This window comes from Mesoplodon mirus, assembly GCF_964341445.2.
Source record: "Mesoplodon mirus genome assembly, chromosome: 8".
NCBI classification, from domain to species: domain Eukaryota; kingdom Metazoa; phylum Chordata; class Mammalia; order Artiodactyla; family Ziphiidae; genus Mesoplodon; species Mesoplodon mirus.
Genome location: NC_138984.1, coordinates 73068530 through 73096393, shown reverse-complemented (window position 1 = coordinate 73096393; position 27864 = coordinate 73068530). Strand labels below are relative to the sequence as shown.

The window sequence follows — 27864 nt, the reverse complement described above, 5'->3', positions numbered from 1 at the left end:
GAAAAAAAGAAAAAATAAGCAAGAATGTAAATAAAAAACCAGAATTGAAACAGAAGCTTAGGAGTTTGAACAACAGACTAATTATAAGCATTAGCAAGATGTGGTAGTCCATTTATTTTCTGTATTTTCTGCAGAAAGGAGGACTATGATCATATATACATGAAGTAACTTTAACAGCATTTGAACAGAGGAGCTGTTTTACCATCACAAGTTGCCAGAGAGGGTACTAAATATCTGTTGAGATTTGATTTTCTGATTGAACAGATGGGAAAAATAGTTGCTTCTTAAGGCAAGTGATAAGCTAATATTGGATGCAAGTCAATTGAAATACTTCTTTTAATATTCTAAAACACTCTTAAGATTACCATTATAACACTGTTTTGGAGTTCGCTGGTGCAATAGAAAGAGAATGGCTTTTGTAGTCAGACAGACCTGGATTTTAACTTGCCCTGCTCTTCACAAGTTCCATAACCTTGAGTAACAACTTTCTAAGCTCAGGTTTCCTTCTCCCTGTAATGCACATAGCAAGATTTTCTCATTGATTTGTTGGGAGGAAGACAGGAAATATCACATATAAAGGGCAAAATAGAGCTTGGTTTTTCACAAAGTAGTTACACTAGATTCCTTCTTGAGGGCAGGCGGAAGACTGGACGGACGCTTGTTATCAGCCAGCAGTCACCCTGCCCAGCGTTCAGAAGGTTCAGAAATCTAGGCTCGGATGAACAACCTAGCACGCCAGACAAATGTCAGAGCTTGGGATTTTAGCCAACTGTGTTATTTGGGCAGTCAGCCATGTCACATGTTTTATTAAAGACCTTAAGAGTAAGAGTCAGAGGGCTTCCCTTCCCTGGTGGCGCAGTGGTTGAGAGTCCGCCTGCCGATGCAGCGGACACGGGTTCGTGCCCCGGTCCGGGAGGATCCCACATGCCGCGGAGCGGCTGGGCCCGTGAGCCATGGCCGCTGAGCCTGCGCGTCCAGAGCCTGTGCTCCGCAACGGGAGAGGCCACAACAGTGAGAGGCCCGCGTACCGGAAAAAAAAAAAAAAAAAAAAGAATAAGAGTCAGAAATAAAGGAAAAGCATAGTACTAGTTGAGAGGATTCCACAGGCTTAAAGCAGAACCTAATCAAGTGCAATTGGTATGAGCTCTACTAACCCAGCTTCAAGGGCAGAGAATTTAAAATCTGCCTTTCGCTGGCTTTCCTCTGCAGGCTTTGGTTTTCCTTTTTACATATTTTAATGGTAAATAATGCTTCTCATGAATATTGAAATATCTTCCAAGATGAGGTTCCTGGAAATGTTTTTTATTCCTTTTTGGCTTAAGACTTTGAACAACCATTTTTGTGATTAGAATGTAGAGACATTGTTTTGTTTTGGTTTTTTTCTATTGGTTATAAAGGATTTAGGTATTTCAGACATTAAAATGTCAGGAGCCCACAAGCAGAGAATATGGATATGGATGAGCTCCCTGAAGAGAAAAGTCAAAAGGTCTCACCTTTTGACTGTTGATAAAGGCTCTCTTTGTAAGATATGCATTGTCATGGTGATGGGGAACAGGGACTGAATTGGGAAAGGATTAGAGAAGACATATATAATTACACTTAATGACATGTAATTATAATTATAGCATATATAAACTATGGAGAAAAGTACACTTCCTTGACCTAGACTCAGCCTGCTTACAGGGTACTGGCAGATATTATGCTAAACAGCTAAAGATTCTGTGAGCCAGACTGGTCTCTACGTTATCCAGCTATAACTTCATAGTTGAGAGTGGGAGTTAGGTGAGGAAATTGTCCTGCTAGTTAACATCGGGTGATAGTTTGAGAAGAGTTGGGGAGGCACTGATATCTTAAACATAAACTTTCTTGATATTCCTAAATGTCAGTTCAACACATTTGAATATTTACTTAGCAACACTTGTGCACTCAGCACTCTGAGAGTTACCATAGGACGACAAAGGAGGTAGGATATTATCCCTAACTTAAAGGAGATAAAAGTCAGACATCAAATGCAAGTTGCATTTTTATTTTTTATGGATGAATTCTTTTAAAATTCTGTGTAAGAAGCGTTGGGAAGCAGGCGTAGGAAATTGTACCAAACATCAATTTTTCAAAGAATTATTTGTTTTTAGTAACAAATAATAAGAATATAATTTCATTGATAATACCAGTATAATACATTAAAATGAGTACATTGCATCATAGGATATTTCCTCAGTCCTTTTTATATTAACTTCATGATTTATGCCAAACCTTAAACCATCTGTACTAGTTTTTACTCATTTAAAAAGTCAATTTTCTTTTTATTTCAATTTGCTTATTTGACAAAGAAATGGAAATTGGAAAACAAATATAGTTTAAATAGAAAGTAATTATAGAAATAAGTACAGTTGGGACTTCCCTGGTGATGCAGTGGTTACGAATCCACCTTCCAATGCAAGGGACACAGGTTTGAGCCCTGGTCTGGGAAGATCCCACATGCCGCGGAGCAGCTAAGCCCGTGCGCCACAACTACTGAGCCTGCGCTCTAGGGCCTGCGTGCTGCAACTGCTGAGGCCCGTGCACCTAGCGCTCGTGCTCCACAACAAGAGAAGCCACTGCAATGAGAAGCCTGTGCACCGCAATGAAGAGTAGCCCCCGCTCGCCGCAACTAGAGGAAGCCTGCGCGCAGCAAGGAAGACCATAAATAAATCAATAAAAATTAAAAAAAAATTTTAAAGTAAGTATAGTTCTAAAAAAAATTAGTACAATTAAAACAAAATAATGTAATTAAGTTCTAGATAAATGCTGTTGCCTGCTGAAGGGAGGCCTGTGACCTACATTCCCTTTGTTTAAAAAGGAGATTAACTAGGGCTAGAAAGGTGTGAAACCATACCAGCACCAAAAAGAGACTTTCTTCTTTACATAATGAAAAATACTATGTGATTTAATGTTACTTAGTATTGATACATGTCCAACGGCCATAAAATGAAACAAAACAAAACAAAACAAAACAAAACATCATGTCCCACACTTTGAATTCACTGCCTTGAGGCTTTCAAGGTCAAGATCATATACTTTATTTCATTTACCCTTGCAAGAACTTTATGAGGTTGGCATTAACAGCTTGTTCATTTATTAGACCAATTTTAGAGATGAGGAAACAGAGACTAAAGAGGTTAAAAGACCACCACTCCCCCATGTTTAGTCAGTGTTAGGTACAGGCAGGAGCCCAGATTTTTGAGAAACACTTTCCAATTATACAATCAATGTATTATATTATTATGTTTCACACTATTATTGTGTTATACATTATACAATGACAATTTCAAGCTCTTTTTATTCCTTTTTTCTCCCCAGCTTTATTGAGATATAATTGACATACAACACTGTATAAGTTTAAGGTATACAATGTGTTGATTTGATCCACATATATTACAAAATGATTACCACCATAGTGTTAGCTAACACCTGCATCACATCACATCACGTAAATTACCATTTTGTTTTTGTGATAAAAGCATTTAGGAGGTAGTCTCTTAACTTTCAGGTATATAATACAATATTATTAATGATAATCACCATGCTGTATGGTGATTATCATTATTATTCTGTATCCCCAGAATTTGCTCATCTTACAACTAGAATTTGTATCCTTTGACCAACATCTCCTCTATTCTTCCATACCCCAGCCCCTTGTAACCACCATTCTAGTCTCTGTTTCTGAGTTCAATTTTTTAAAACTCTGCATATGAGAAAGGTCATACAGTGTTTGTTGTCTCTGTCTGACTTATTTCACTAAGCTCTTTTATTATTAAATATCTCAAATAAGTAAGTAACAATAAAAATTATCAAAAAAATTATTAAGATACAGGAAACTGATTTTTCTTATTTCAATACCCTGAGGGTAGACATTTTATTAACTGACATTCAGCCTCTGCTTGTGATTTATTTCAAGAGGGATCTTGGTTGGTAAGGAAATTTCATTCATCTGCTTTCATATATAGTGTAATAGATGTATGGAGAAGGAAGAGATTTGGCCTGAGTGGCATTACAGGAAATGTACTAGACTCTTCAATGACCTTAGGTTTAGAGCAGTAAAAATAAGGGCTCCTGATATTGAAAAATTTAAAGTCACAGCAGAGGGGGGAAGCAAAGATCTGAAGATCAGCTTTAGAAAGGCTAAGATCCAAAGTGGTTTGTAACTTATGAGAAGGTCAAGGATGACAAAATGGTCTTAGTTACATTTAGGACAAGAATAAGATCATCAAGAGAATAGGCTCAGGGACAGGGTGTATATCACAATTAGCATATAAAGTTGCTTGCTGACACCAGAGAGTAGAACTCTTTTTTTTTTCCAAAAACATATTAATATTTTATTATTTTTTTAAAGAAAAAAGCAAGTAGTTCATATTGTACACTGATACATTCTTTTTTTTTAACATCTTTATTGGAGTATAATTACAATGTTGTGTTAGTTTCTGCTGTATAGCAAAGTGAATCAGCTATACATATACATATATCCCCATATCCCCTCCCTCTCGCGTCTCCCTCCCACCTTCCCTATCCCACCACTCTAGGTGCTCACAAAGCACCGAGCTGATCTCCCTGTGCTATTCAGCTGCTTCCCACTAGCTATCTATTTTACATTTGGTAGTGTATATATGCCAGTGCTGCTCTCTCACTTCGTCCCAGCTTACCCTTCCCCCTCCCTGTCTTCAAGTCCATTCTATACTTCTGCGTCTTTATTCCTGTCCTGTCCCTAGGTTCATCACAACCATTTTTTTTTTTAGATTCCATATATATGTGTTAGCGTACTGAGATAGACTGACTTCTATATTAAATTGTACAGAATAAACATTGGTTAGGCAGAATGGAAGATAAAGATGGGATAAAATAGTCTAAGAGATAATCCTGCTACTAAAAATGTGTTCAAGTTTCCTGCTGTGGCAAATCAGGAGTACAGTTTCCCAGGGTGCAAATGAGGACAGTGATATGTAAAGAAATTAGAAGGATAAAGGAAAAGTTGAAGATACGATAGTGCAAATTTAGATTCACATTTTAAAAAGAGGAACAAAAAAGAGTATATTCTGACATTCCAGATTAGTGAGCTTTAAATTAATATTGGGCAAGGTTCCAGAATGAATTATTAAAGAGAGGATTCAGAAAAACCAAGAAGAAAATCCAGCAAGAGTTCACTAAGATCACTTCATGACAGAATAACTTCATTTCATCTTTTAGCAAGAAATATTGCCTGTTGTATGAGTGTATCTGATCTTCCACAGGCATACTGGAAGTTCCTTCATAAAGTTTCTGGAGAAAGGATGAAGAATAATTTAATGCAATTATAAATATCCTGTTGGAAAATGGTTCACATGTGTCTGAACAAGGGCTGCTTAACAGAATGATGTTATCCAAAGAGGAAGTTCTAAATGCTGCTTCCCAGGATTCTTCCACGTTTAACGTTTCTTGCAGGATAGGTCTGTTGGTGATGAATTCCCTAAGTTTTTGTCTGAGAAAAGTATTTCTCTTTCATTTTTGAAGGATAATTTCACAGGATATAGAATTCTAGGTGAGTGGACTTTTTTCTTTTAACACTCTATCTCACTCTGCTCTCTTCTTGCTTGCATGGTTTCTGATGAGAAGTCTGTGGTGATTCTTATTCTTGTTCCTCTATAGGTAAAATGATTTTTTCCTTCTGGCTTCTTCATGATTTTTCTTTTTTGTGTTTGGTTTTCTGCAGTTGGAATATGATATGGTTAGTTTTTTGTTTTGTGTTTCTTATTTAACCTGCTTGGTATTCTCTGATCTTCCCGGATCTGTGGTTTGGTGTCTGACATTAATTTTGGAAAGTTCTTGGCCTTTATACTTCAAATATTTCTTCTGTTTCATTCTCTCTTTTTTATCCTGGTATTCCAATTATATGTTATACCTTTTGAAATTGCCCCATGGGTCTTAGATGTTCTGTTAATTTTTTTCTCATTATTTTTCTCTTTGTATTTCAGTTTTTGGAAGTCGCTATTAACCTATTTATTTTTAATTGAAGTATAGTTGATTTACAATGTTGTGTTAGTTTTAGGTGTACAGCAAAGTGATTCAGTTTTATATCTATATCTATCTATCTATCTATCTATATATATATATATATGTGTGTGTTTTTTTCAATCTGAAAAAGACAACCTTTTCCCTTATAGGTTATTACAAAATATTGACTATAGCTCCCTGTGCTACACAGTAGGTCCCTGTTGGTTATCTATTTTATGTATAGTAGTATGTAAATGTTAATCTCAAACACCTAATTTATCCCTCCCCCTTCTTTTCCTTTTGGTAACCGTAAGTTTGTTTTCTATGTCTGTGGGCCTATTTTTGTTTTGTATATAAGTTCGTGTCTTTTTTTTTTTTTTAGATTCTATATATAAGAGATATCATATGACATTTTTCTTTCTCTGTCTGGCTTACTTCACTTATTAAGATAATCTGTAGGCCCATCCATGTTGCTGCACATGGCATTATTTCCGTCTTTTTTATGGCTGAGTAATATTCCATTGTATATATACCACATCTTCTTTATCTGTTCATCTGTCAGCGGACATTTAGGTTTCTTCCATGTTTTGGCTATTGTAAATAGTGCTGCAATGAACATTGGGGTGCATGTAACTTTTTGAATTATCGTTTTCTCCAGATACATGCCCAGGAATAGGATTGCAGGATAATATGGTGGCTCTATTTTTAGTTTTTTAAAGGTACCTCCACATAGTTCTCCATAAATTAGTGTTTTTTATTTGGAATATTTTCTTTTGATTCTTTTTTAGAGTATTCATCTCTCTGCTTGCATCATTTATCTGTTCTTGCATTTTGCCTACTTTATTCATTCAAGCTCTTAACACACTAATCATAGTTATTATATTATAAATTACCAGACTGATCTGGCATATCTGAGTCTGGTTCTGATGACTGATTTTCTCTTTAGAGTGTGGTTTTTTTGTTTTTTGTTTTTCCTTTTGGCATGCCTAGTAATTTTTGGTTGAAAGTGAGACAGGTAAATAGGTAATAGGATTTTAGTGTAAGGATTCATGTTAATCTGGCTAGTAGTTGGGCTGTGTTTACTATAGTGTTAGGCATCAGAGATTTCAAATTCTTCCTTAATTTTGTCTCTCCTCTTCCCTTTGGGCTTCCCTGTTTACTTTTCCTCAGAAACAATTTATGTCTTGAAGCTCCTTCATTGGCAACCCACTATTATACTGGAGCCCCATTGCTGTGGTGGAAAGGTAGGGGGAGCAGAAACATTCAATAATTTTATGATTAAATCTCAGTCCTTTCTGGGGCAGTGTCTCTGAGCTGTCACCTTCACAAGTATTTCTGCACTAGCATAGCTTTTTAATTTCTCCCTTAGGTGAGGCAGGGAGACTAGACAGAGACTAGACAGAGCTGGAGAGGGAGGAATGTCCTCCTCCAGCTGGACTAATGCTCAGGGAAAGTCTTTCCCCAGGGACATTAGACCTTTGTTATGAAGAAGACTCTGGGGTATATTTCACAATTATTATTCTTCCTTTTTTTCTGCCAGAGCCAGTAGAAGATCTTTCTCAGATCTTCACCATGAGAACCTGGTTGGGTTTCTGGACATAAAGCCCATAAATATGTGAGGGAACCCCTGAGAAGTGTGGCCCCCAGGAATTTCTCTTCTCACACTAGTCCTCACTCAGCTTCTAGCAAATTGTCAAAGTTATTGTGTGAGTGTTTCTAACAGTTTATGGCTCCAGTACCTTCTGCTCTAAGTAAGCAGCTATCAACTGTGACTGTCTGGATAAACCCTTCAGATTTGGAGGTAATGTTTTGCCCTGAAACCTCAGTTCTCTGATAGGCCCAAGAAAAGTCAGTGATTTTTAGTTTTTCCAGATTTTTAATTATAAGGCTGGAGGTGATGACTTCCGACCTCATTACATGTTAGATCTGAAACTGAAAGTCCTCAATTCTTCTATGTTTAACATTTATAATTCCCAGTCTAAGTGAAGATGTAGAGAATGTGGTCAGTGTGAGGATGAATGAAAACAAAAGGAACAGTGATTACATAAGATGGAAGAGTTGTGATATTGACAAGCTGGAAAAAAGCATGAATTTAACCAAAGGTAATATAAAAGAGAGTCTGTGGCTGCCCTTGAGTTCAAAACACATTTTTCAGGGATAGGAAAGGATAGCTGATCTTAACAATGACATCCATGAAAAAGATCTGGGGCTTTAGTCATCATTTAGACTGCCATGAATCAACAGTGAGGATCAGCTTCCAAAGTAATTAAAGCATTGGTTCGGCTAAGTGCTTATGGGTATTAAATAAGAGTAAAACCTCAAATGCATTGGGTTAAACTACTTTCTTTATTACAGAACTTTTTAGAATCTTTAATGTGCTCAAGTTCATCAGGATTTTCCATGAGGATAAAGAACCTGTAGCATTTGCCAAATTTATTTGACCATTGATCTGTTTTTGAATTCTGGCTCTGGCATTTAATAGTTGTGAAACACTGGGTAAGATATGTGACCTCCAAGGATTTTAGTGTTCTCTTTTCTAGAATAGGAATAATAATGATTACTTCACAGTCTTTCTGTGACAGTTAGATGAGAATAATGTTTGAAATCGCTTGTCATATTGCTGGGCACATAAGAAGCTCTGAGTAAATGTTGAAAGTTTCCTTCAGGTTTTTTTTTTTTTTTAATTTCCGGCCATTACCTTGAAAAAGATACTTAGGAATAGGGCATATTTAGAACATCTAGCAACTAATATGATTTAGTAATTTACTAATCAACACATTGGTCTAGGGACAACCCTTGATTATTGGTCATGCTGATGTCAGGAGAGTGCCAGGTGATGGGCAAAGGCAGTGGTGGACACTCAGGGAGAGATTTAGCACCATGACTTTTTATCAATTATAGTGAAATTATTTTAATACACAGTGTGTCTATATTAGTATATATCTGACCCTTGTCAGCCCTGTACACAGCATATGACAATATGTTCAGGTAAGAATGTTTGATAGTGTAAAGCTACTCAATAAAATGTTATATGATGAACCAGAGAAGTTTATTCCAGAAAAGGGAAGACTTGGGTGATGGGGGCGGGCATGAAAGCTGTCTTCAAATATCTGAAGAGTGTCAGGTAGAAGACAGACTAGACTTGTTCTGGGTGGTTCCAGAGGGTTCAGTCAAGCACAACTGATGTGTGAAAGCTTTAAGGCATGAAAGTTTACCTCCACACAGGGATAAGTTTTCAGAACTCAGAGCAGTTCAAGCCTGGCTGCCTTCATGAAGTGCTGAATTCTCCATTATTTAATGATATTCGAAAAGAGAATAGTCAAGTGCCTGGAATGGGTGTTGTGGAAGGGATTCAACTATTGAACAGTTGGTGTCATAGATTCAACTCAAAGATCCCTTCATCCCTGAGCATCTTTGATTCTATGACCAAGAGGCAGGCGTCTCAGTGGTAATTCTGTTATTTCTGTGAGTTACCTATATACATTATGTCAAGTTTATTCCCCTCTTTAGCCTTGAAAATAAAATGAGAGCAGAGAACTACATGAGTTAACTAAAAACATAAGCTGCTTGTACAATAAACCTCTTTACCCCTGAGGGCTGCTAACTCAAAGAGAGACAAATAAATGCAGAGTGTATATATCTTAGAGATGTACACAGCAACCCAAACCTATCTGAGGTCAGCTCATTTTTAAGAAGGCTGTTTAAATATTTCAAGTTTTCTTAATTCAATACATTAATCATATATTTTAGTTACATATTAATGTCAATTAATTTAGTGAACAAGGAACCAAGAGAGGATAAGAAAGATTCAGAGATATACAGAGAAAAGAGGTAGAGCTGGGAAAAAAGGAAGGTAATTGACAGAAGGATGTTCTCTTTTATTTGCCTGGCTCTTTTGCCTCTCTTTATGTCTTAACTTCTGCTTCATGAAACTTTCCACTCCTATGAGGTTTGAGTTTTTCATCTATAAGTGGAGTGGGTTGGGTAAGATATTTTATTTATTCGTTTAACTCAACATTTATGAAGTGCATCCTTGGTGGCAGGCATTGCACTAGTTCTCTGTGATGCAGAGACACACGTCCTGGCTCGCCCTTAGGTGCTCTGAGTTCACGTCAAGTCAGTGACAAGATGGCTATGACCCTGGGCTGCCAACATTGTCTTTAAAAAGCTCCTCACTGGACTCAGCCTGAAATGATTTGCTTCACTCATATCAAATGAATGACTGTGAAAGACTGTGAACACTGGAATGCTCCATCTATACACATGTTCTTATTATCCAAAAGCCTATGCACAGAGTGTGAGGGATTAGAAATGAGAAAGGAAACAAATCACTGTTTAATTTCCACGAATTTTCCCCTTAAGGATGACTATGAGTTCTGAGCCCTGTCATTCTCTTACTCATTTTTTTCTTCTCCCTCAGGATTTTGGATGGAAGAAGTGGCAAGTTGTTCCTTAAAATGTGTTGCAAAAGTGAGCCTCAGGCATGAATTTTATTGTCAGCCATAGACTCTCTTGAGAACATAGCCTGGGAGACGTTACCCTTTAAATTATGTTTCTTACTGTAGATAGTAAAAACTAAGTATAACCTTTAGGCTTTTAGGTACACATTAGCTCTTTCCCTCAAAACCAGCCTTTCACAGAGGTTGCTAGGACTTCTCCATCCCTTTAGTCTTTCTGAACCTTGACTTTCATTGAGGATGTATTGGTTTTATTAGGCAGCTCATTTTTAAAAATTAAAACTGCAAACAAGTATAAAGTTACAAGTCTATCCATGAACACCAGACTTAAGAATGTTATTAACCATGGGAATTCAACATCGGGATATTGTAAAGTGTAAGAAGTGAAGACCAACCTATTAGAAAAAATTTTTTAAAAATCAAACATGGGAAGGTGGAATGCATTAAAAGGTGGCCTGTGACTATACTATTAGTTACCTGTTCCCCTGGGGTTTCTATTAAATAGAAAAGCTCTACGGGAAATTTGGTCCCTTATTTGACTAATAGCTGTTTAGTCCCTGTGATTTGGTTTGGTCGTGAATAGTGCTATATTTTTATAAAGGGTGGATTGTGTTTAAGAACATAGGCTCTGAGCCAGACTTTCTTGGTTTAGATTCTGGCTCCTGGCTCTGTCCCTAACTAGATAGATGACTAGATGGTGCCTAGGTTTCCTCTTCTGTAAAATGGTGACAACCAGAATACCTATCTCAGAGATTGTTGTGAAGATTAAAGGGCTATTGTTTTGAGAGCTCATTGACCAATCTTGGTACGTAATAAGTGCTAGCACATGTTGGTTATTATTATTACTACTTTTATTTTAAAATTATTACTGTTATTCCAGAAATTTATTTATTCACAGTCTTTAAGTTCTTAAGTAATATGAATAATGAAAAAAAATTGTCCTCCAAGAGTTACTGCCTTTTATTTTTCCTTGTTTAGGTGTGTGTTGGAGGTTAGAAAGTGTAGTATTGCTTATTAGAATGTGTACCAGAATCACCCAGGTGCTTGTTTATAGTGCATGTTCTGGGCTTCAACCAAGTTAGAATATCTGGGAGTACAGTCTAGAAACCTAGATTTTAAAGGAGGTACCCAGAATATTCTGAGGCAAACTGAATGTTGAAGATGACTGAGTAACACAGGTGTAGCCTCTTTTTTTTTTTTTTTTTTTTTTTTTTTTGCGGTACGTGGGCCTCTCACTGCTGTGGCCTCCCCTGTTGTCTGGACGCGCAGGCTCAGTGGCCACAGCTCACGGTCCCAGCCGCTCTGCAGCATGTGGGATATTCACGGACCGGGGCACGAACCCGTGTCCCCTGCATCGGCAGGCGGACTCTCAACTACTGTGCCACCAGGGAAGCCCAGGCATAGCCTCTTTTGCTTAATCACAGCAGCAGGTCCATTTCTAGAGCATATATTAGACCCCAGCCACCGAGATCTCTGGATAGGATCTCATTAAACCCTCATAAGAGGCCTCTGAGGGCAGGCTCATGATGTTAGTTTTTCAGATTAGGAATTGTGGCTTTCCTGGGTTAAAGGATTTGCCCAGGAGCTACTGGTGAGGGGTCACATTGAAGGATAGGGTGGGGTCTACCTGGCCAGAATCTAGGGTTCCTAAACATGTCAAGTGCATCACATCCTGTCTGATCACATGCTCCTCCTCTGTGGAGGCTTTCTGCTCTGGGAAATCCGACCCAGAATATTCACCTGCAAATCAGTGACAGCTGACTTTTAAAACTCCCTACATGAAGACTGTATTAGCCAATGTGTATTTTACTGAGAGATTCTGTCCAGTGAGCAACCAGGAGGGTGAAGATGAGAGCACTGAGCACGGTCTTCTGTGGCACCACAGAGCTGCTTTTATTTCACTTTCTAACTTAAACTCTGCCTGTTTGCCAGTAGGTGGTGTCTTCGAAAGCCATACCACAGTCCTACACTGTGGAAAACCCAACTCCTGAATCCCTAATACTTAATTTAAATAGATAAAAACAGATTTGTAAAAGAAAGACAAGAAAGGGATCCGAGATATATTCATATGAATTTTATATTCAAATGAATTTTATTGTCACATTCTAATGCCAGAAACCTCTACTGCCAACTCAAATCTTGTGTATATAACATAAACTATGAACTAGGTGGTGTGCTTGCCCCTATAGAAGTACAAAAACAAATCACGCAAAGCCTGCAAGTATCCAACAATATATTAATAAATAGCATTGTTGCTATTATTCGGCTGTCACTACGTACCAAGCACTGTACTGAGTGATCCACATATATTTTGTCACGTAATTTAATCTCAAAAACTCCATGAGGTAGGCATTCTCCAGATGTTCTGAAGTTCTGAAAGTTCCAGACATGGGGGAAAGAATACTCCAAGACATGGAAATGGGAGTCACGTATGGTAACACAGAATACTTCTCTGTGGCAAGGGTAGAAACAAGAACGGGGCAATTTGGGGTGATCAACCTGGAAAGTAGCTGTATTGTGTTACAAGGGACTGGTACTGAGTATGGCAAGCAGCGGAGCAATGGGCAAAAACTGAGTTTCTCTGTGTGTGAATGAACATCTGCTGTGAAGCACATAATGTACTTGGAATTTACAATATTATCATTTGGAGTTGGGAGACAGAGAATTGAAGACTGGAGGTGGGCAACCAGTTAGAAGACTGTTACTATGGTCCACATCAACAATTCCCAGAGCCTACATTTACCTTGCTGTGCAGACCCCACAGAGCGAGTGTGCTATTCTTCTCCTACATTTCTCTGAGTCAGATGGCTTCTTTTTATTTAGTTAATTTTTATTTATTTATTTATTTATTTATTTATGGCTGTGTTGGGTCTTCATTGTTGGGTCTTTGTTGCTGCGCAAGGGCTTTCTTTAGTTGCGGCAAGCGGGGGCTACTCTTCATTGTGGTGCGCGGCTTTCTCATTGCAGTGGCTTCTCATTGCAGTGCACGGCCTCTAAGTGCACGGGCTTCAATAGTTGTGGCACACGGGCTTCCGTAGTTGTGGCACACGGGCTCAGTAGTTGTGGTTCGCAGGCTCTAGAGCACAGGCTCAGTAGTTGTGGCTCGTGGGCTCTAGGAGCTCAGGCTGCAGTAGTTATGGTGCATGGGCTTAGTTGCTCCATGGCATGTGCGATCTTCCTGGAACAGGACTCGAACCCGTGTCGCCTGCATTGGCAGGCGAATTCTTAACCACTGTGCCACCAGGGAAGTCCCCAGATGGTTTCTGAAGTACATTCCTGTTTGGCTTCAAGTTTCGGGGTGCAGGGGGGGTGAATAAGCTAATCAATAAACAGAACTTTCAAATCACTGCTCTCCTCATCTAAAGGTCAGAAGAATCTGCACAGCTGTGCAGTGTTCCTCATCTGGATTCAACACAAAGGATTTACAAGAAATTCTAATCTGCAGATGTATTTCACTTATTGATAGTGTGTGGATTTTTCCTGCTTACCCTGAAACAGTCTTCTGAGCTAAGTTACCAGAGGCATCTTTGAGGAGATTATATTTGTTCATGGTCACATCATATCACCTTTGTACAAAAGCAGAGATGACTTGTTTTTTCTTTTTTTTTCCTGAAGGAAAAATGTGTTTAATTATTTTGTTGCCTTTCTCCTCTGAAAAACAATATGTTGCCTTAAACTCCTAGTGACATTCAAAATAGTTCAGGAGGGATGCTGCTGACAGTGATATGACTTTCATACAGCTCTGCTTCCCCTGGAGGAAGATAAAATGCTTTCAAACTACCAAAGAGTGTGTATGCAGTTAAAAATTTTCTTTCTGTGGTTTTATAACACCTGCGCAAATTCCTTTTATTATCTAACATATATGGAGTGTCCGTGAATAAAGAAAGCATTCTTTCCATTAAAGTGCATCAAGAAAAATCCCACTGTAAGTAAGACAGGATTATTATAATTGCCTGGCTAAAAGCTCTCGAGAGCCCAGCTCATTGGGGACACTCCTTCATGCATCTAGGAGAGTATACTCTTAAAATTATGGCCAACAGAGTGAAATGATTTCATTCCATGGGGCTTCCCCTTCCTTACCTGTGTGATTGCTCTGCAAGGGTCTCAAACATAATTCATTCTCTACTGCAAGGATTGATGTGTAAGAGAGATCTAGGGGTCAAGGTTTTCATAGTCACCTGCTATTTCATACATTTTTAGGATCAGTTTCTGTACATTTTTAGGATCAGTTTCCACCAAGCCAATGCACTGGAGTATTTGTAGTGGCCACAGGCTGGTGCTCACACACTAATCCCAATTCAAGATAGGAAGGATGAAGCCATGGTACTCACCCAGGTGTGTGTTATTAGATGGAACAGATGCCACCATTGTTTGCAATGACCTTCTACAACAAGTCATTCTAAAGGGTGTCAATGACTGAAGTTTTCCCAGGGACTACAGGAAGGGATAGGACTGAAGCTACATTAGATCTAAATTCCATATATGTGTGTCAGTCTCGGGAGCAGCCCACGCATTGCCTCCTACTGAGTGAAAAAGAGGCTTTCAGTGATCTAATGATACCTTCTCAGAAGTCAAATTTCAGCATTTGGTTTGTAAAAAAAATATCTATGCATATGTAGATAAGATAGGTGTGGTCCTGTTCCTTCTTTCTCAGATAACAATAAAAATAATATCTCCTCTTCATGGTTCTCTCCTATGTGCCAACCTTGTGCCTGGCACCTTGTACATATTAACTTGTTTTTTACTGTTACATGACAAAGGATGTGTTACCATTCTTATTAATATGAAGGAATGGGCTCAGATAGGTTAAGTGACTTTTCCAAAGCTACATGGCTAGCAGTCATAATAATAGTAACATAACTAAGTAATGATAAAACAATAAAAAAAAAGAAACAAGTATGAATGAATATCTGTTATGCCACATGGTGCTAAACAGTTTCCCTGGATTAACACATTTAGTTTTTACAATTCTAGGAGGAATATTATATTAGAATCTATCTTTCACTGATGGGAGATCTGAATCTCTTCAAAAGGTAGGCATCTGCTAATGTCTGGGTTTTGTTTGTTTGTTTGTCCTATAGTCCCTCTCATTGTCTTTGCCCATTTTTCTGCTCAGGAGTGGACACTTATCCCAGGCCTGGCAACTGGAGGATTCTATCCCCCAAGTCACAACAACTGGCTCAGGAGTTAACCCATATCCCAAAGTGGCTCAATGAAGGCCATCACAGGGACTTGGGCTGGAATTAATGGGAAAGAAATGCTCCTGTTTCATATTAATAATTATCTTGATAATGTAAACTTAAGGTTGCTGGAGAAGTATTTGCTATGACCTTGAGAGAATTTACCTGAGAAACAAATCAATATAGAGCAAAGTAGAACAATAAGAGAGAGAGAGAGAGAGAAATAGAGAGAGGGAGAGAAATGAAACTTTCCGGAAGCCAGAATAATTCTCCTTTCTGTGGAATTTGTTTTGAATGGACCGTCTTTCATTTTCAACCAGTGAAACATTATATATCAAAGAAATGGACACCAAGAGTGAAAGGTAGATTATAGACCTTAAAATGTGGGATTGGATAACTAGGAGTGATGAAAAGAAATGAGAATTCTCTCATTCCTGATTGTGAAACTGACCATCATTGCTCTAAACTGTCCCCTCAAATCTTGATTAGGACCACTTCCTACTAAAGATTGATTTTTAGAAGACTTGATAGAAAAATATCAGGATGCTTGAGAGTTTGTAATTTTCTTATAGTTTTTAGCAAACTGCTACAGATTCAGTCAAACCTGTACTGATGGACAGATGAGCGAGAAGAAAATACAACCTTATTATGAGAGGATGAGAGGTCTTTTTGGCCAGTAGGAAGCAATCCAAGATGATTAAGATTCAAAAATATATATCCCACAAATAGTTGGAAAATCTGAATTTTCTGCCCCTAGCCAGTCAATGAAAATGAAAGCAGAGAAACAAGAAACTCAGTGTATTAGTTTCTTGTTACTGCTGTAACAAATTGTCACAAATTTAATAGCTTAAAGCAGCACAAATTTATTCTCTTTCAGTTCTGGATGTTGGAAGTCTAAAATCAAGGTGCTGGCAGGGTTGTACTCCATTCAGAGGCTTTGTATTCCATTTCCTTGCCCTTTTCAGCTTTTAGACATTATTCATGTTTCTTACCTCATGATCCCTTCCTTGTATGACTCCAACCTCTTGCTTTCCTGTGACATCTCCTGTGACATCGTATTTCACCTTCTTACCTCTTTTTATTCAGGGCCCTTGTGATTATTACATTGGATTCAATCTGATAATCCAGGATAATCTCCTTATCTCAAAATCCTTAATCTAATCATGTCTGCAAAGTCCCATTTACCCTGTAAGGTAATGATTCACAGGGTATGGGAATTAGGGCTTGGACACCTTTGCGGGGTGGTCATCATCCAGCCTATCACACTCAGCTGGAAATCTTATGGGACCTAGAAAAAAGTTTCACCCAAATACTTCCTAATCGTCACCTTCCTTGGAACAGAGAGAGAAAGGTTACCTGTGACATTGTTTAAATCCTCGGATCCGTAACAAGTGCAAAGCCAATTCTGGACTTTCTAGTGAAATGATCTGTTAAATCCAGAGTTTAAGATTTTTTGAATTGAGTTTCTGTAATCTGCAACCCAAACATGCCTGATTTGTACACTGGCTCAGGGTCACAAAACAGCAGAGCAAGATTTCATGCCAGGTCATCTGATGACCGAGTCCATCCTCTTGATCATTATAAGGGTCGCTGATAATGCTCATTTGCCCTTTATTTGAGGGGGGGGGCCCTCTTAATTCTTGGTTAGTGCTCTCACTCCCACCTGCCTGCCTTGGCCACAGGGATTTACGTTGTGGCTTCTTGTTCAGGGCTACTACACTCTCTTCTAATCCTCACCAAATTCCTAGCCCGTTTCTTCCAGTACTTTTTAAAATATGGTAAACAGTGACTCACTGAGAAGCTAGGCCCCAGATTCTAGGGCTGCAAAGACATGTATCTTTCCTGGGGTATAAGAAAGACTTGGTCTTTAGAGAGATAACTAACAATCCCCTTCCAACCGATCCCATCTCCAAGACTGGAAAGCATACTTTTAGTAAAAAACAGTTGAATTTTTAAATTTTGTTACATTAAATTCTTAAACCTCAAGTGTTACCCACAGACTTCACTACTGGCTGCCTGGAAGACACCATCCTTTGCTTCAAGACCTTATATTGCCCAAATGACAGCTATTGCTTCAAGCTAGGCTTAAATATAAACACAAGGTACGAAGATGGCATAAGGTAATCAACTTAATTTAATTTATGCAAGGTGGTAGGCAATTATTGTTTTTCGAAGTGAGATATATGATTACTGATTGATTTTATGATGTTATAATATTTTGTATTTCTGTAACAGTTCACTTTAGCTGGGCTGTCCTGTCAATTTGGAATGTTAGTCCCTTAAGTGAACCAAATCACGTTATCCTGGCTCCTTAGCTGGACCTAATATAGCCTTAACATTAATCATTTGGCATTTGACAAGTGAAATGTGGGTATTTGCATAATGTAATTTTGATACTTTTTAAGTTCCCATGTGAAGATTCTTTCATTATCATATTTTGTTATAGATTTCAGAATGGTTATATTTATATGACATGCTTTACCATTTAGAATAATAACTAGGGAAAAAAAATACTCCAGTAAATTCTCTTTTAAAAAAGTCATATTTCATGCAGTGAAGATTGTGCAATGGTATTTTGAATTGAATGCAAATTCAAACACACTTTACAAATTGTAGGTTGTTACAGTCAATGGGTGACAACATACCTCTTAATGGATAAAATACCCTGTGTTTTATTTGGTTGTTAGACTCATTTTGGAGCTAAATGGTATTTGTGTTGCCGTCTACTTGTAGGAAAACTTATACACGTTACAAACATTTTACCTGGCTTTTTATAGAAGTGAACACACTGGTTAGCCGAGGCTGATAGAAGTCTGGATCATTTTTCTATATTTCTAAATCTGAAATAATTCTAATGCCAAAAAAAAAAAAAGTCAAAGCAAGGCATTAGAAAAAAAGATAATCCTCCCCCCACCCCCAAATTTTAATCCCCATAAAAACTAAGCTATAGGGCCTCCCTGGTGGCGCAGTGGTTGAGAGTCCGCCTGCCGATGCAGGGGATACGGGTTCGTGCCCCGGTCTGGGAGGATCCCATATGCCGCGGAGCGGCTGGGCCCGTGAGCCATGGCCGCTGGGCCTGCGCATCCGGAGCCTGTGCTCCGCAACGGGAGAGGCCACAACAGTGAGAGGCCCGCATACCGCAAAAAGAAAAAAACAAACAAACAAAAAAAAAAACTAAGCTATAGGTACATGTTGCAAGTTGCTATATGGTCATAGTAATCTAAGAGTAAGAGAGAGAAACAAAATTTTGCTGTGTCCCTGAAGTGCTTGGCAGTCTCGAGGGAACTAACAGATGTTGGAGACAGGATTTCAAAGCTAATGTGAGCGCTTCTACATTTTTATGTTTATTGCTGGGCATTCGGTTGAATTAGTACTATTTCCTGCCCTTCTGGATCTCACAATCTAGTATGTCCCCGTACTTTCCTAGCTTTGCTGTTAGTCTCTGCATCCTCCCATCTAATCCCCCCTATATTTTCTTCTTGCCCTAGATCTGGACTGACCTGGCCCTGAAGCTCCAGGTTCTGATTTTTGAATTAAGAGAATAGCTCTGTTATTTCTGATGGGAGGGAAACTCCCTGACCCTCCCAACCCTGTCCTCAGCAGCTGGGGTGTCTGTCTTGGGAAGTCCTTGATGACACCTCAGGCCTTCTGTTGCCCTTTCCTGGCTAGAGTTACTTCTGCTGCCTAGACGGTTAATTCATCAGGCTGGAGCCCAGTGGGTTCTCTGGCCCAAGGAAACATTAGCACCCCGACCAGATGGCTCTTGGCTTCATCTAAGCTGCAAACTCTCAACAGTAGGTTTACTAGCTGTGTGACCTTCAGCAAGTTTCTTAATCTCTCTGTGTTTAATTTTTCTATTCTGCAAAATGAGGCTAATAATAGCACCTTCCTTACCCTGCTGTTTTGAAGATCAAATGTGTTACTATTTGTGAAGCATTTGAACAGTGCCTAACATGTAGTAAATCCTATATGAAAGTTTGTAAAACAAACAAACAAACAACCAAATGAAGAGCATTAGGATATGCCACTCCAAAATGTGTCTCTTTGGCATAAAGATTATTTTGAGCTAATTATTTTTGAGAAACTGCAGACACTGGAGAAGCTCAGAAAATAGAAAGTTATCTTTTGTAAGGGAAATTGACACTTATAAAGGAGATCTACCTTTGTAAGGGTGTCTCCCTCTCTGTACCAGGAAGAGAAGGATAACTCTAAAACATAACAGAATCTTGTCAGTGGAGAAGGCAGCCACTTAAATCTGCATACCATACCATACCCTTGTTTACTGTGCTTTTCCTGGAAACCTCTAACTGGCCTCCTCTGTTCCACCCCCAGCACACACCTTTCTCTTTTGTCTTTAGCTGGAGATGATATTTATGGGAGTGGCTTAGGCCATCTTAGGGAGTTACTAGGTTTTCCTGGGTATCTCCTATGTATACATGAGGCATATTTGTTAAATTAATTAGACAAGGAGGCCATTGGACTAATGTGGCTCTAGTGTCTGGTGGCCTCCATAAGCAAACCAAAATAAAAGCCTATATATTCCTCACGCTCCCGAAATCAAAATGCTAAGGACAGCCAGTCACAAACAGCCAACTAGGTTTTAAGCTGTAGTCAATCAGTAATTTCCTTACTTTGCTTCTGCCTTTTCTCTATAAAAGTCTCCCCATTTCCTGTCCCATATAGTGCTCCTAGCCACTTCCAGTTTAACATTACCCAGTTAGAATCGAGTTTTGCTCAAAAAAACCTCTTAAAATTTTTAATATACCTCAATTTACCTTTTAACAACATATTAATAAATGTCTGTTCCCTTTTCTCTTGTTAATCTATCTTTTATTACAGGGATCTTAGACAAGAACTCAGAAGAAGGTAGAGGGAAAGTTAATTTTCCTCCTGTGCAGAAACAAACAAACAAATAATCAGTGTGTTAGGTAGAGGGAAATTTAATTTTCCTCCTGTGCAGAAACAAACAAACAAATAATCAGTGTGTTGGGTAGAGAAGAGTTAGTGATGACAAGGGAGAGAATTCTAGGATCATAGAGATATCCTCCAAGTATATGGGGAAAGGGGATAAGACCAGAGTGCCTTGTATTTGTCGTCCCTGATAGAGACCCTAATGCATTCAGCCCTAGACACAGTTTTAAAGATGATAAATGTGCAATTACTCTCAAACCTCTATTCTTCTTCCCTTTAGAAAAGATCTTAAATGTATTCTCTAGGAAGTAACATTTATTCATTTATTCAACAGTAATTTTTTTTCTCTATTCAGTACCTACTTATTTCAAGCCATATGCTACATGCTTACTTACTACATGTAAGTAAGTTAACCATGGTCCCTGCCCATATAAGGCTTAGATTCTAGTCGGTGAGAGACATTATGCAGATAACTGTGCAATTACTTATTTAATCACAACTGTGAAAAGCACTCTGAAGGACAAAGGTAATGTGTAACAGGAGTCCCATCCTAATCCTGTGGGTCAGGGAAAGTGTCTTTAAAGAAATGGTATTTCAGAGGAGCTGGTTAGGCCAGGGGTTTGGCCTTGAGGAAGAGAAGGGTGTTCCAAGCTGCGGGAGCAGCATGGGCAAAGGCTCTGGAATCATTTTGCACTAGATGAGATTCAACAAAGAAAAGAATTAATGTCTTACTTTAAGAAGAAAGGAATGGTAGGTGGCAGATGTTTTATATAATCACCTGTTTCCCCCAAAGGCAGACAGTGTTGGTGCCTTATAATTTTACCAGCACCATGAAACAACAGTAGGGAATATTGAAAATAATTCTGATTGGAGGAAGGGAAGATTTCATGGAGGCAATTATACTAGGGTTTTACAGGATGGGTTGAGCTACAATAGACATGAATAAACTAGAGGATAAGAAGCTATAGACCGAATACATCACTGAAATGTAAAATTTTTGATATTAGCAAGACGGCAGAATTTATGCTTGTATTTTCTTAGATCTACTTCTCTGGGCTCCCGAAAGGATACCGGGGAATCTGCTGCCAGAGCCACTTACAATAAAGTTGTCCTGTTTACAGGTTTTTGATAAGCTGTTTTTATTCTTTAATAAATAAGAAAAGAGGCCATTGTCCTTTACAAAATAGCTGAGGTTGTACTTGAACAAAATCTGTTTGGAAATGTTAAGCTGGTTATACAGAACTAATATGCCTCAAGGTGGTCATTCTCTCTGGATTAAAGCTGTGGAACAATTGTGGCTCCTGTTACAAGGAAAATGACAAAGGGCCATTATGAAAAGGGACAAAAATCTCTGTTCCCAGAGGGGGACTGACAAGCTGAAAGTCCCCCTGTACATGCCAACACAAAAGGCTGATTGCCTCGGATTGTTTGTTTATGTAAATCAAAAGGCTGCCATTAATTCTGCAAGTGGGACTGCTGAGCAACAAAGAAGGTGGTGATTGGCCAGATTCTTGCTCATGGGTTGGTGGCAAATCTGACAAATTCTATTACTTTTGTGCTATGCTCTATCTGCACACCTTCAGGAAAAGAAGCTTGTTATTATGCACTAAAGGAAGTCATTTGTGTCCTTAGAGTAAGAGCTGGATTTGAAGGCAAGAGAACGTATCAAGGATCTTCCCCAAAGCTCTCTCCAAGTCGGACTCAACTGTACATCATGACAGACGTTCCAGTGACATTCAGTCAGGTTGAGTGTAATGGGGATACACCCCCTGAAAACGGTCAACAAAAAATCACTAAAATCATGGAAGAAGCCAGTGATATGGATGGCACCCCACCATACTGCAGGGTAGAATCTAGTCTTGAAGATGAACCCAGGGAAGGCAATCAGAAGAAAAGTGAAAAATTACAAGAGAACATACTGCTCAACTCGTCCATGGATGAGAAGATTCTAAAAGGTAAAGCATTTTCCTTTTCTATAATTTGCTTGATTTGATTTGTAAACTCACTCAGGAATCTTTGGATGAAGTGTTATGACAGGAATAAGCTGCACATCCTCCCACCCTTGCCCCTGCCCAAATGCAGTCCCTTATCCTACAGGGGCTGCAGAGCATAAGGACTAAATCTCTGCCCTGGGTCAAATCCAGGCTCATTTATTTGATAGCTCTGTGACCCTAGACAAATTTCTTGGCTTCCCGAAGCCTTGGTTTTCTCATTAGAAGAAGGCAGAATAATAGTTCTGATATTTGTACAGTTGTTGTGAAAATTACTGTTAGTTAAATGTTAACTACTGTTATTTATTATTATATGGACAGCACCATTATTATTCAGTCAGAAGGAATTCATAAATCAACTTTTCTTTCTAAATCTACCTGAAAGTGTCTGAATTCGTGGTACTATAAACTTATATAGACATTAAAGGAGAGGTTATCGTTATGCTCATAAATAAAAGGAATCAGTGAAAAAATGAGTTTGAAGAATGAAATGGTTATTTTTAGTGACCTCAAAAATCAAAGACATCTACCTTGTTAGAGTCTTAGTTGGTAATTTATTTATCTTAGACTACTTAAATGTTAAAATATTAATCTTGTGGGGGGGTTTTCTTCCCAGAAAAACCAGAAGAGGATCTCTATATTGTTCATAAGGCCATCACAGATCTTTCTCTCCAAGAAACAAGTGTCGATGAAATGACATTCAGAGAAGGTAAGAGGAACTTCCATTTCGTACACAGAAATTGTTTGATGGAATGTGGAAGACAGTTTTTGCATGGGATGTTACGTGAGTGTGGTATTGAAAAAGCAATCCAGGTAATGCTTTCAAAAACTCAAAGCTGCTATAGGCAGATAAGGGAGTCTGGATTTATCTGTGGGTTCCACCTTAGAAAGCATTACACACTCTTCAAGACTGGGACTGCATGGATCGGTATAACTGATTGGCATGCTTTGACCTGATGATATGATATCTGCGTCTTAATAAGTTAGTCTACTAAGTAAACCTTTCCTTTTGATTAAGTGTCTTCAAATCTGTGCCAGGCACCTTGCAAGATGTAAACATTTCAAAAATGGGTTTATCTTAAAAGTTTACCATTGGTGGCATACTGCTTAAAATAATCTTATAAATTTATTGGATCTATAGGAAAATTCTAGGCCTCTGCTGTAAGCACAAAATGGTTACCTAATTCTTGTCAAAGAAATCTTCCAGGTGAAGAAGTTAATTTTAATTGTGTTCTTTCAGAAAAATGGGAGAATAAAAACAACATTGATTTTTAAATGACTATATTATTTTTCAAATAAACTCAAGAGTCTAAGAGACACAAAATCTTTTAGACTTCTAAGGAGACACCTACATTCAAACAATTTCAAAATAAAGTGGAAGATAAAAATCTATCAATTAATCATTCATATCCTCTCTTGCAGCCATAAACATCTTATCTCAAAGTTGAAGTCAGCTTGGTAGACCTAAGTGATTTAGCTTAGTTAGGACCTTAACAAGTAAAACATTGAAGAGATTATTGGTTGAAATATTAGAACATCACACAAAATAGTAGATGCCTAGGAGGATAAGGTTGTTGGCAGTTTCCTGGGTTTGTCCCCTTTGCCTGGACACCTCTCAGACTGTCTGCTGACTACATATGGTGGTCCACTGTGTAGTCATTCGAAGAAGAATGTAGTAAGCAACAGTCACTGTCAAGCTCTTTCATTATCACAGATAATTTATAAGACCTAAACCCCATGAAATGGACTAAATAACCTCTCACCCTAACCCTTCTACTGCCAATGAACAAGCAAATTCTGAGAGGCAGGGATCTCAACCTTTCAACTAGAGCCCCTTTCAAATTTCTGATCAGAAAGTCACTGGAGACAATAGTTTTCTATGATCTGTCATTTCTTTTCAATAAAGAATAAAAGCAGTCTGGATTTTTAAAGTGGATGGTCTCAGGGTGAGTTTTTCCCTGCATGAATCCTTTCGTGTTTGGTGGAACACGTTCCTCCTGTAGGGTTAGAAGGACACATTTTGGTGTTTTTTATTTTCACAGTGGCAAACAGCTATAAAGTCCCCAAAGAGAATACTCCTGAGTTGAAAAATAGGAAGATGTTAAAAATGCTTAGAAAGAATTATAATTTAAAGTCAAGAAGTAATTTCATGCATGACAACTCCATGCCCAAGTCATGACTATGAGCAAAAAGATCAGCTTCTTTGGTTCTTATGGAAAAGAAGAAAACAAAACAAAGCTTAAAATTATAGCAAACATTCTAATACTTATTTATTTATGATGTAAAAAACACTGACTGGATGCCAGTGGCCTGATAGGAGCTGTGCACAGCTAATGAGGAGAGATGAACCACCTCCACTTCTATCTCTTTGTGTAAGTTTACAACCTGATTCCTATAGTTGGGAAAACAAAATGAGAAGAGAATGAAAAATCTCTGATGGAAATGGACTTGTCAACATCTTTCAGTGAAAATAGGAAATTGTGGAGGAGAAGGGCAAAGAAGAACAGTGCCTCTCGCTTTATATAAAGACTGTTATGGTGTTGAAAGGGAATAGTGAACACAACCCTGAGTCATGTGCACTGCAGGCTGAAGCTTCCCACAGAAGTCCTTCAGGGCTGAAAGCTCTGAGAACAACCTCTACTCTCCTATTATTAATTCATTTTTTCATGCTCAATAAATATTTTTGAGGATATGCTGATAGGATGTGTTTGAAAAGTGAAATTTGCCATGAATTAAATGAGCCTCTTAAAAGTCACTGCATGGTACCAAATAAGTTAATTAGTTGTCGGTTAAGGACATGTCGAAAATAATAGGCTAACCTAACACTATGTAGATATGACCTCAACATGATTTTTAAATCTTGACTCACTAGAAATCAGTGGCAGATCTTAGGCTATATAGTGTGTCCTTTCGTGGACTTGATGCATCCATTAGCCCAGCACATGACTCTTGGCCATCTGTACTCCTCCTCCATAGCCGGTACTTTAGGACATGAGAACTCTGAGAAGCATGGTGGTAAACACTGAATTTGTTACTCTGAGTGTGACCAGTCACTGACAGTCATTATTTCATTATTTTTACTGTTGGAAGAAAGGCTTTTTTCTAATTTTCCTTGAGGAGTGTGTGTGTGTGTGTGTGTGTGTGTGTAGGAGCTAGGCCCAAATATTTTTTAATATATTCACATATCCACTCATGACAGGCTAGACAGGATTTTTAAAAGTGTGTCTCAGGGAATACCAGTATCACTAGATACAGTAGTCCACAACAAAAATGCTCCATAGTCAAATGAGGTTGGGCTGCTGGATGCTAATATTCATTAGTATTTTAAAGGCTTGGATAAATTCTGAAGAGGCTTACTTAATTGTGTTTAATGCAGTGTTTTCCAAGCTAATTTGATGGTGTAGCCTATCTTTTTGTGTAAAACATATTAATAACCCACAAAACAATATCCCATAAAATTTTGGTGGAAAACGATTGTCCAGAAATATAATCTGGAAAATCTGTGGTATTTTGAAATCTCTACACATCTCAATTACCAATTGATTTTGCTACAGGACATCAGTGGGAGAAGATTCCTTTGAGCAGCAGTAACCAAGAACTAAGTAGACGAAAGGAAAGGATTGCTGAACAGCCTTTAGGAGAGAGAGAAGATGAGGATCTGAAGAACAAAACTCAACATCAGGCAGTGGAAATTGAATGGTTAGGATTTCGGAAACCTAGCCAAGCTGGTGTGTTACATTCTAAGCATGATGAGGAGCAAGAGGTTTGGGGTGAAGAAATTAATAATGATGATGATGATGATTGCAAGGATGATGAAGATGAAGTTCGAGTGATAGAATTTAAGAAAAAAAATGAAGAGGGTTCTCAGTTAAAAGAGGAAGGCGATGCAAGTGAGGACTCCCCACTGAGCAGCCCCAGTTCCCAACCTGTCACACCTGATGAGCAGCCAACCTTTGGGAAGAAGGGTGATATTTCCAGAAATGCTTATTCAAGATACAATACGATATCCTATCGGAAGATCAGAAAGGGGAACACCAAGCAAAGAATTGATGAATTCGAGTCTATGATGCATTTATAAACTAACTGGAACTGAGAAGTTCTCATGCCCACTAAAGCAAAAGCTAATTCTATTTTCCTGAGATGCATCTTTGTATGCCTTGAGTCATCCCCTATAAAGAAATGGAAGCTTAGTCTCTGTTTCACTGTAGAATAATGTGGAAATAACCCTAGGCAAAACTCAGTCTGGTAACCTCAAATCAAAAAGCTTTAGATTCATTCTTGGATATTTGCTTTTTAAATCCTCACTAATATAGCCTGTGTGCTAAGCACTAAACGGTTTGACTTGAAAAGTAACAATGCTGGGAAATGTAGTCATCAAATGAAAGAGGACTATTTGAAATGAAATGTATTTCTTTTGGTGTCTTTCTTCCTGTACACTGAGGGCGATAGAGAGTCTAGTATCAAATCTCTCTTTCCTTAAAACATGGTTTTATAGACTCTGGCAATAAACTTTCCAAAATACTTTGCCTTTCCTATTATCTTCAGATTTTAAGTTGTTTTCCTTGGCATGTACAGAGTGAAATTCTGTATAGGCTGCCTTCCTAGGTGTTACCATTCACTGAATTTTCTCACTAGAGGGGCTGAGCAATTGTCAGTCAGGAAAATTCTGTTTACTAAATGTTGGCTTTATGTTCTCAAGATGAATTAAATCCATTGTGAGATTGCCACAGGGAGGGGCTGGAAGATTGGTGGGCAATTGACTAAACAGTTATATCAGATTATTTCTGAGACTGAAAATAAAATCTTGTCTAGCACAGTTAATGTCATTAAACATGAAAATGACAGCTTTAGCACAATTTTAAGAAAATACCCCTCTCTATTACTACACTTTCTCCTATTAAGAGTATCTCAGAATAATTTTCTTTCCTTAGAAACCTGAGACAACTCTAGTCATAACTGTACTAGTTACTATGAAAATGGAAATAATTATCTTAGAATATTTTCAAAGTAGAGTGTGAGCATGTATTTTTAGAGAGAAAGCTCTGATGGTTGTTGGGAATATATAATTTACTGGACCTCAGCCCAAATCAAGATGCTTAAAATTGTACTTGTGAAGCTTCACTCAAACCAGTGTGTCAAATAATGTATTGAATATTTATGAAAAGGGAGAGTCTATATTTATATTCTTAGATAGTTCCATAATTTTTCATTTCATGCCTCTATATATATTATCCTGAGCTTTCTGTCACCACAGATAAAGGCATTTCTTTTGGCCCTAGAAATAAAAAGACAATTCCTTATTGTCTGGATGTAATACAGTCT

General features: G+C 38.2%; 1 protein-coding gene across 2 annotated transcripts; it reads left to right on the top strand.

The window, feature by feature from the left end:
• Nucleotides 1–22241: 22241 nt before the first annotated feature.
• ERMN (ermin) lies at nucleotides 22242–26620 on the top strand (the record flags this gene model as incomplete). Of its 2 annotated transcripts, none has more annotated exons than XM_082630520.1 (3): nucleotides 22242–22506; nucleotides 23159–23251; nucleotides 26097–26620. In XM_082630520.1, 3 exons carry the CDS (start codon nucleotides 22266–22268, stop codon nucleotides 26618–26620), a joined length of 858 nt encoding a protein of 285 aa, XP_082486646.1. The 2 variants fall into 2 exon arrangements, with proteins under 2 accessions (XP_082486646.1, XP_082486645.1); XM_082630519.1 differs by having other exon boundaries at nucleotides 22266–22506; nucleotides 23219–23251.
• Nucleotides 26621–27864: the final 1244 nt, after the last annotated feature.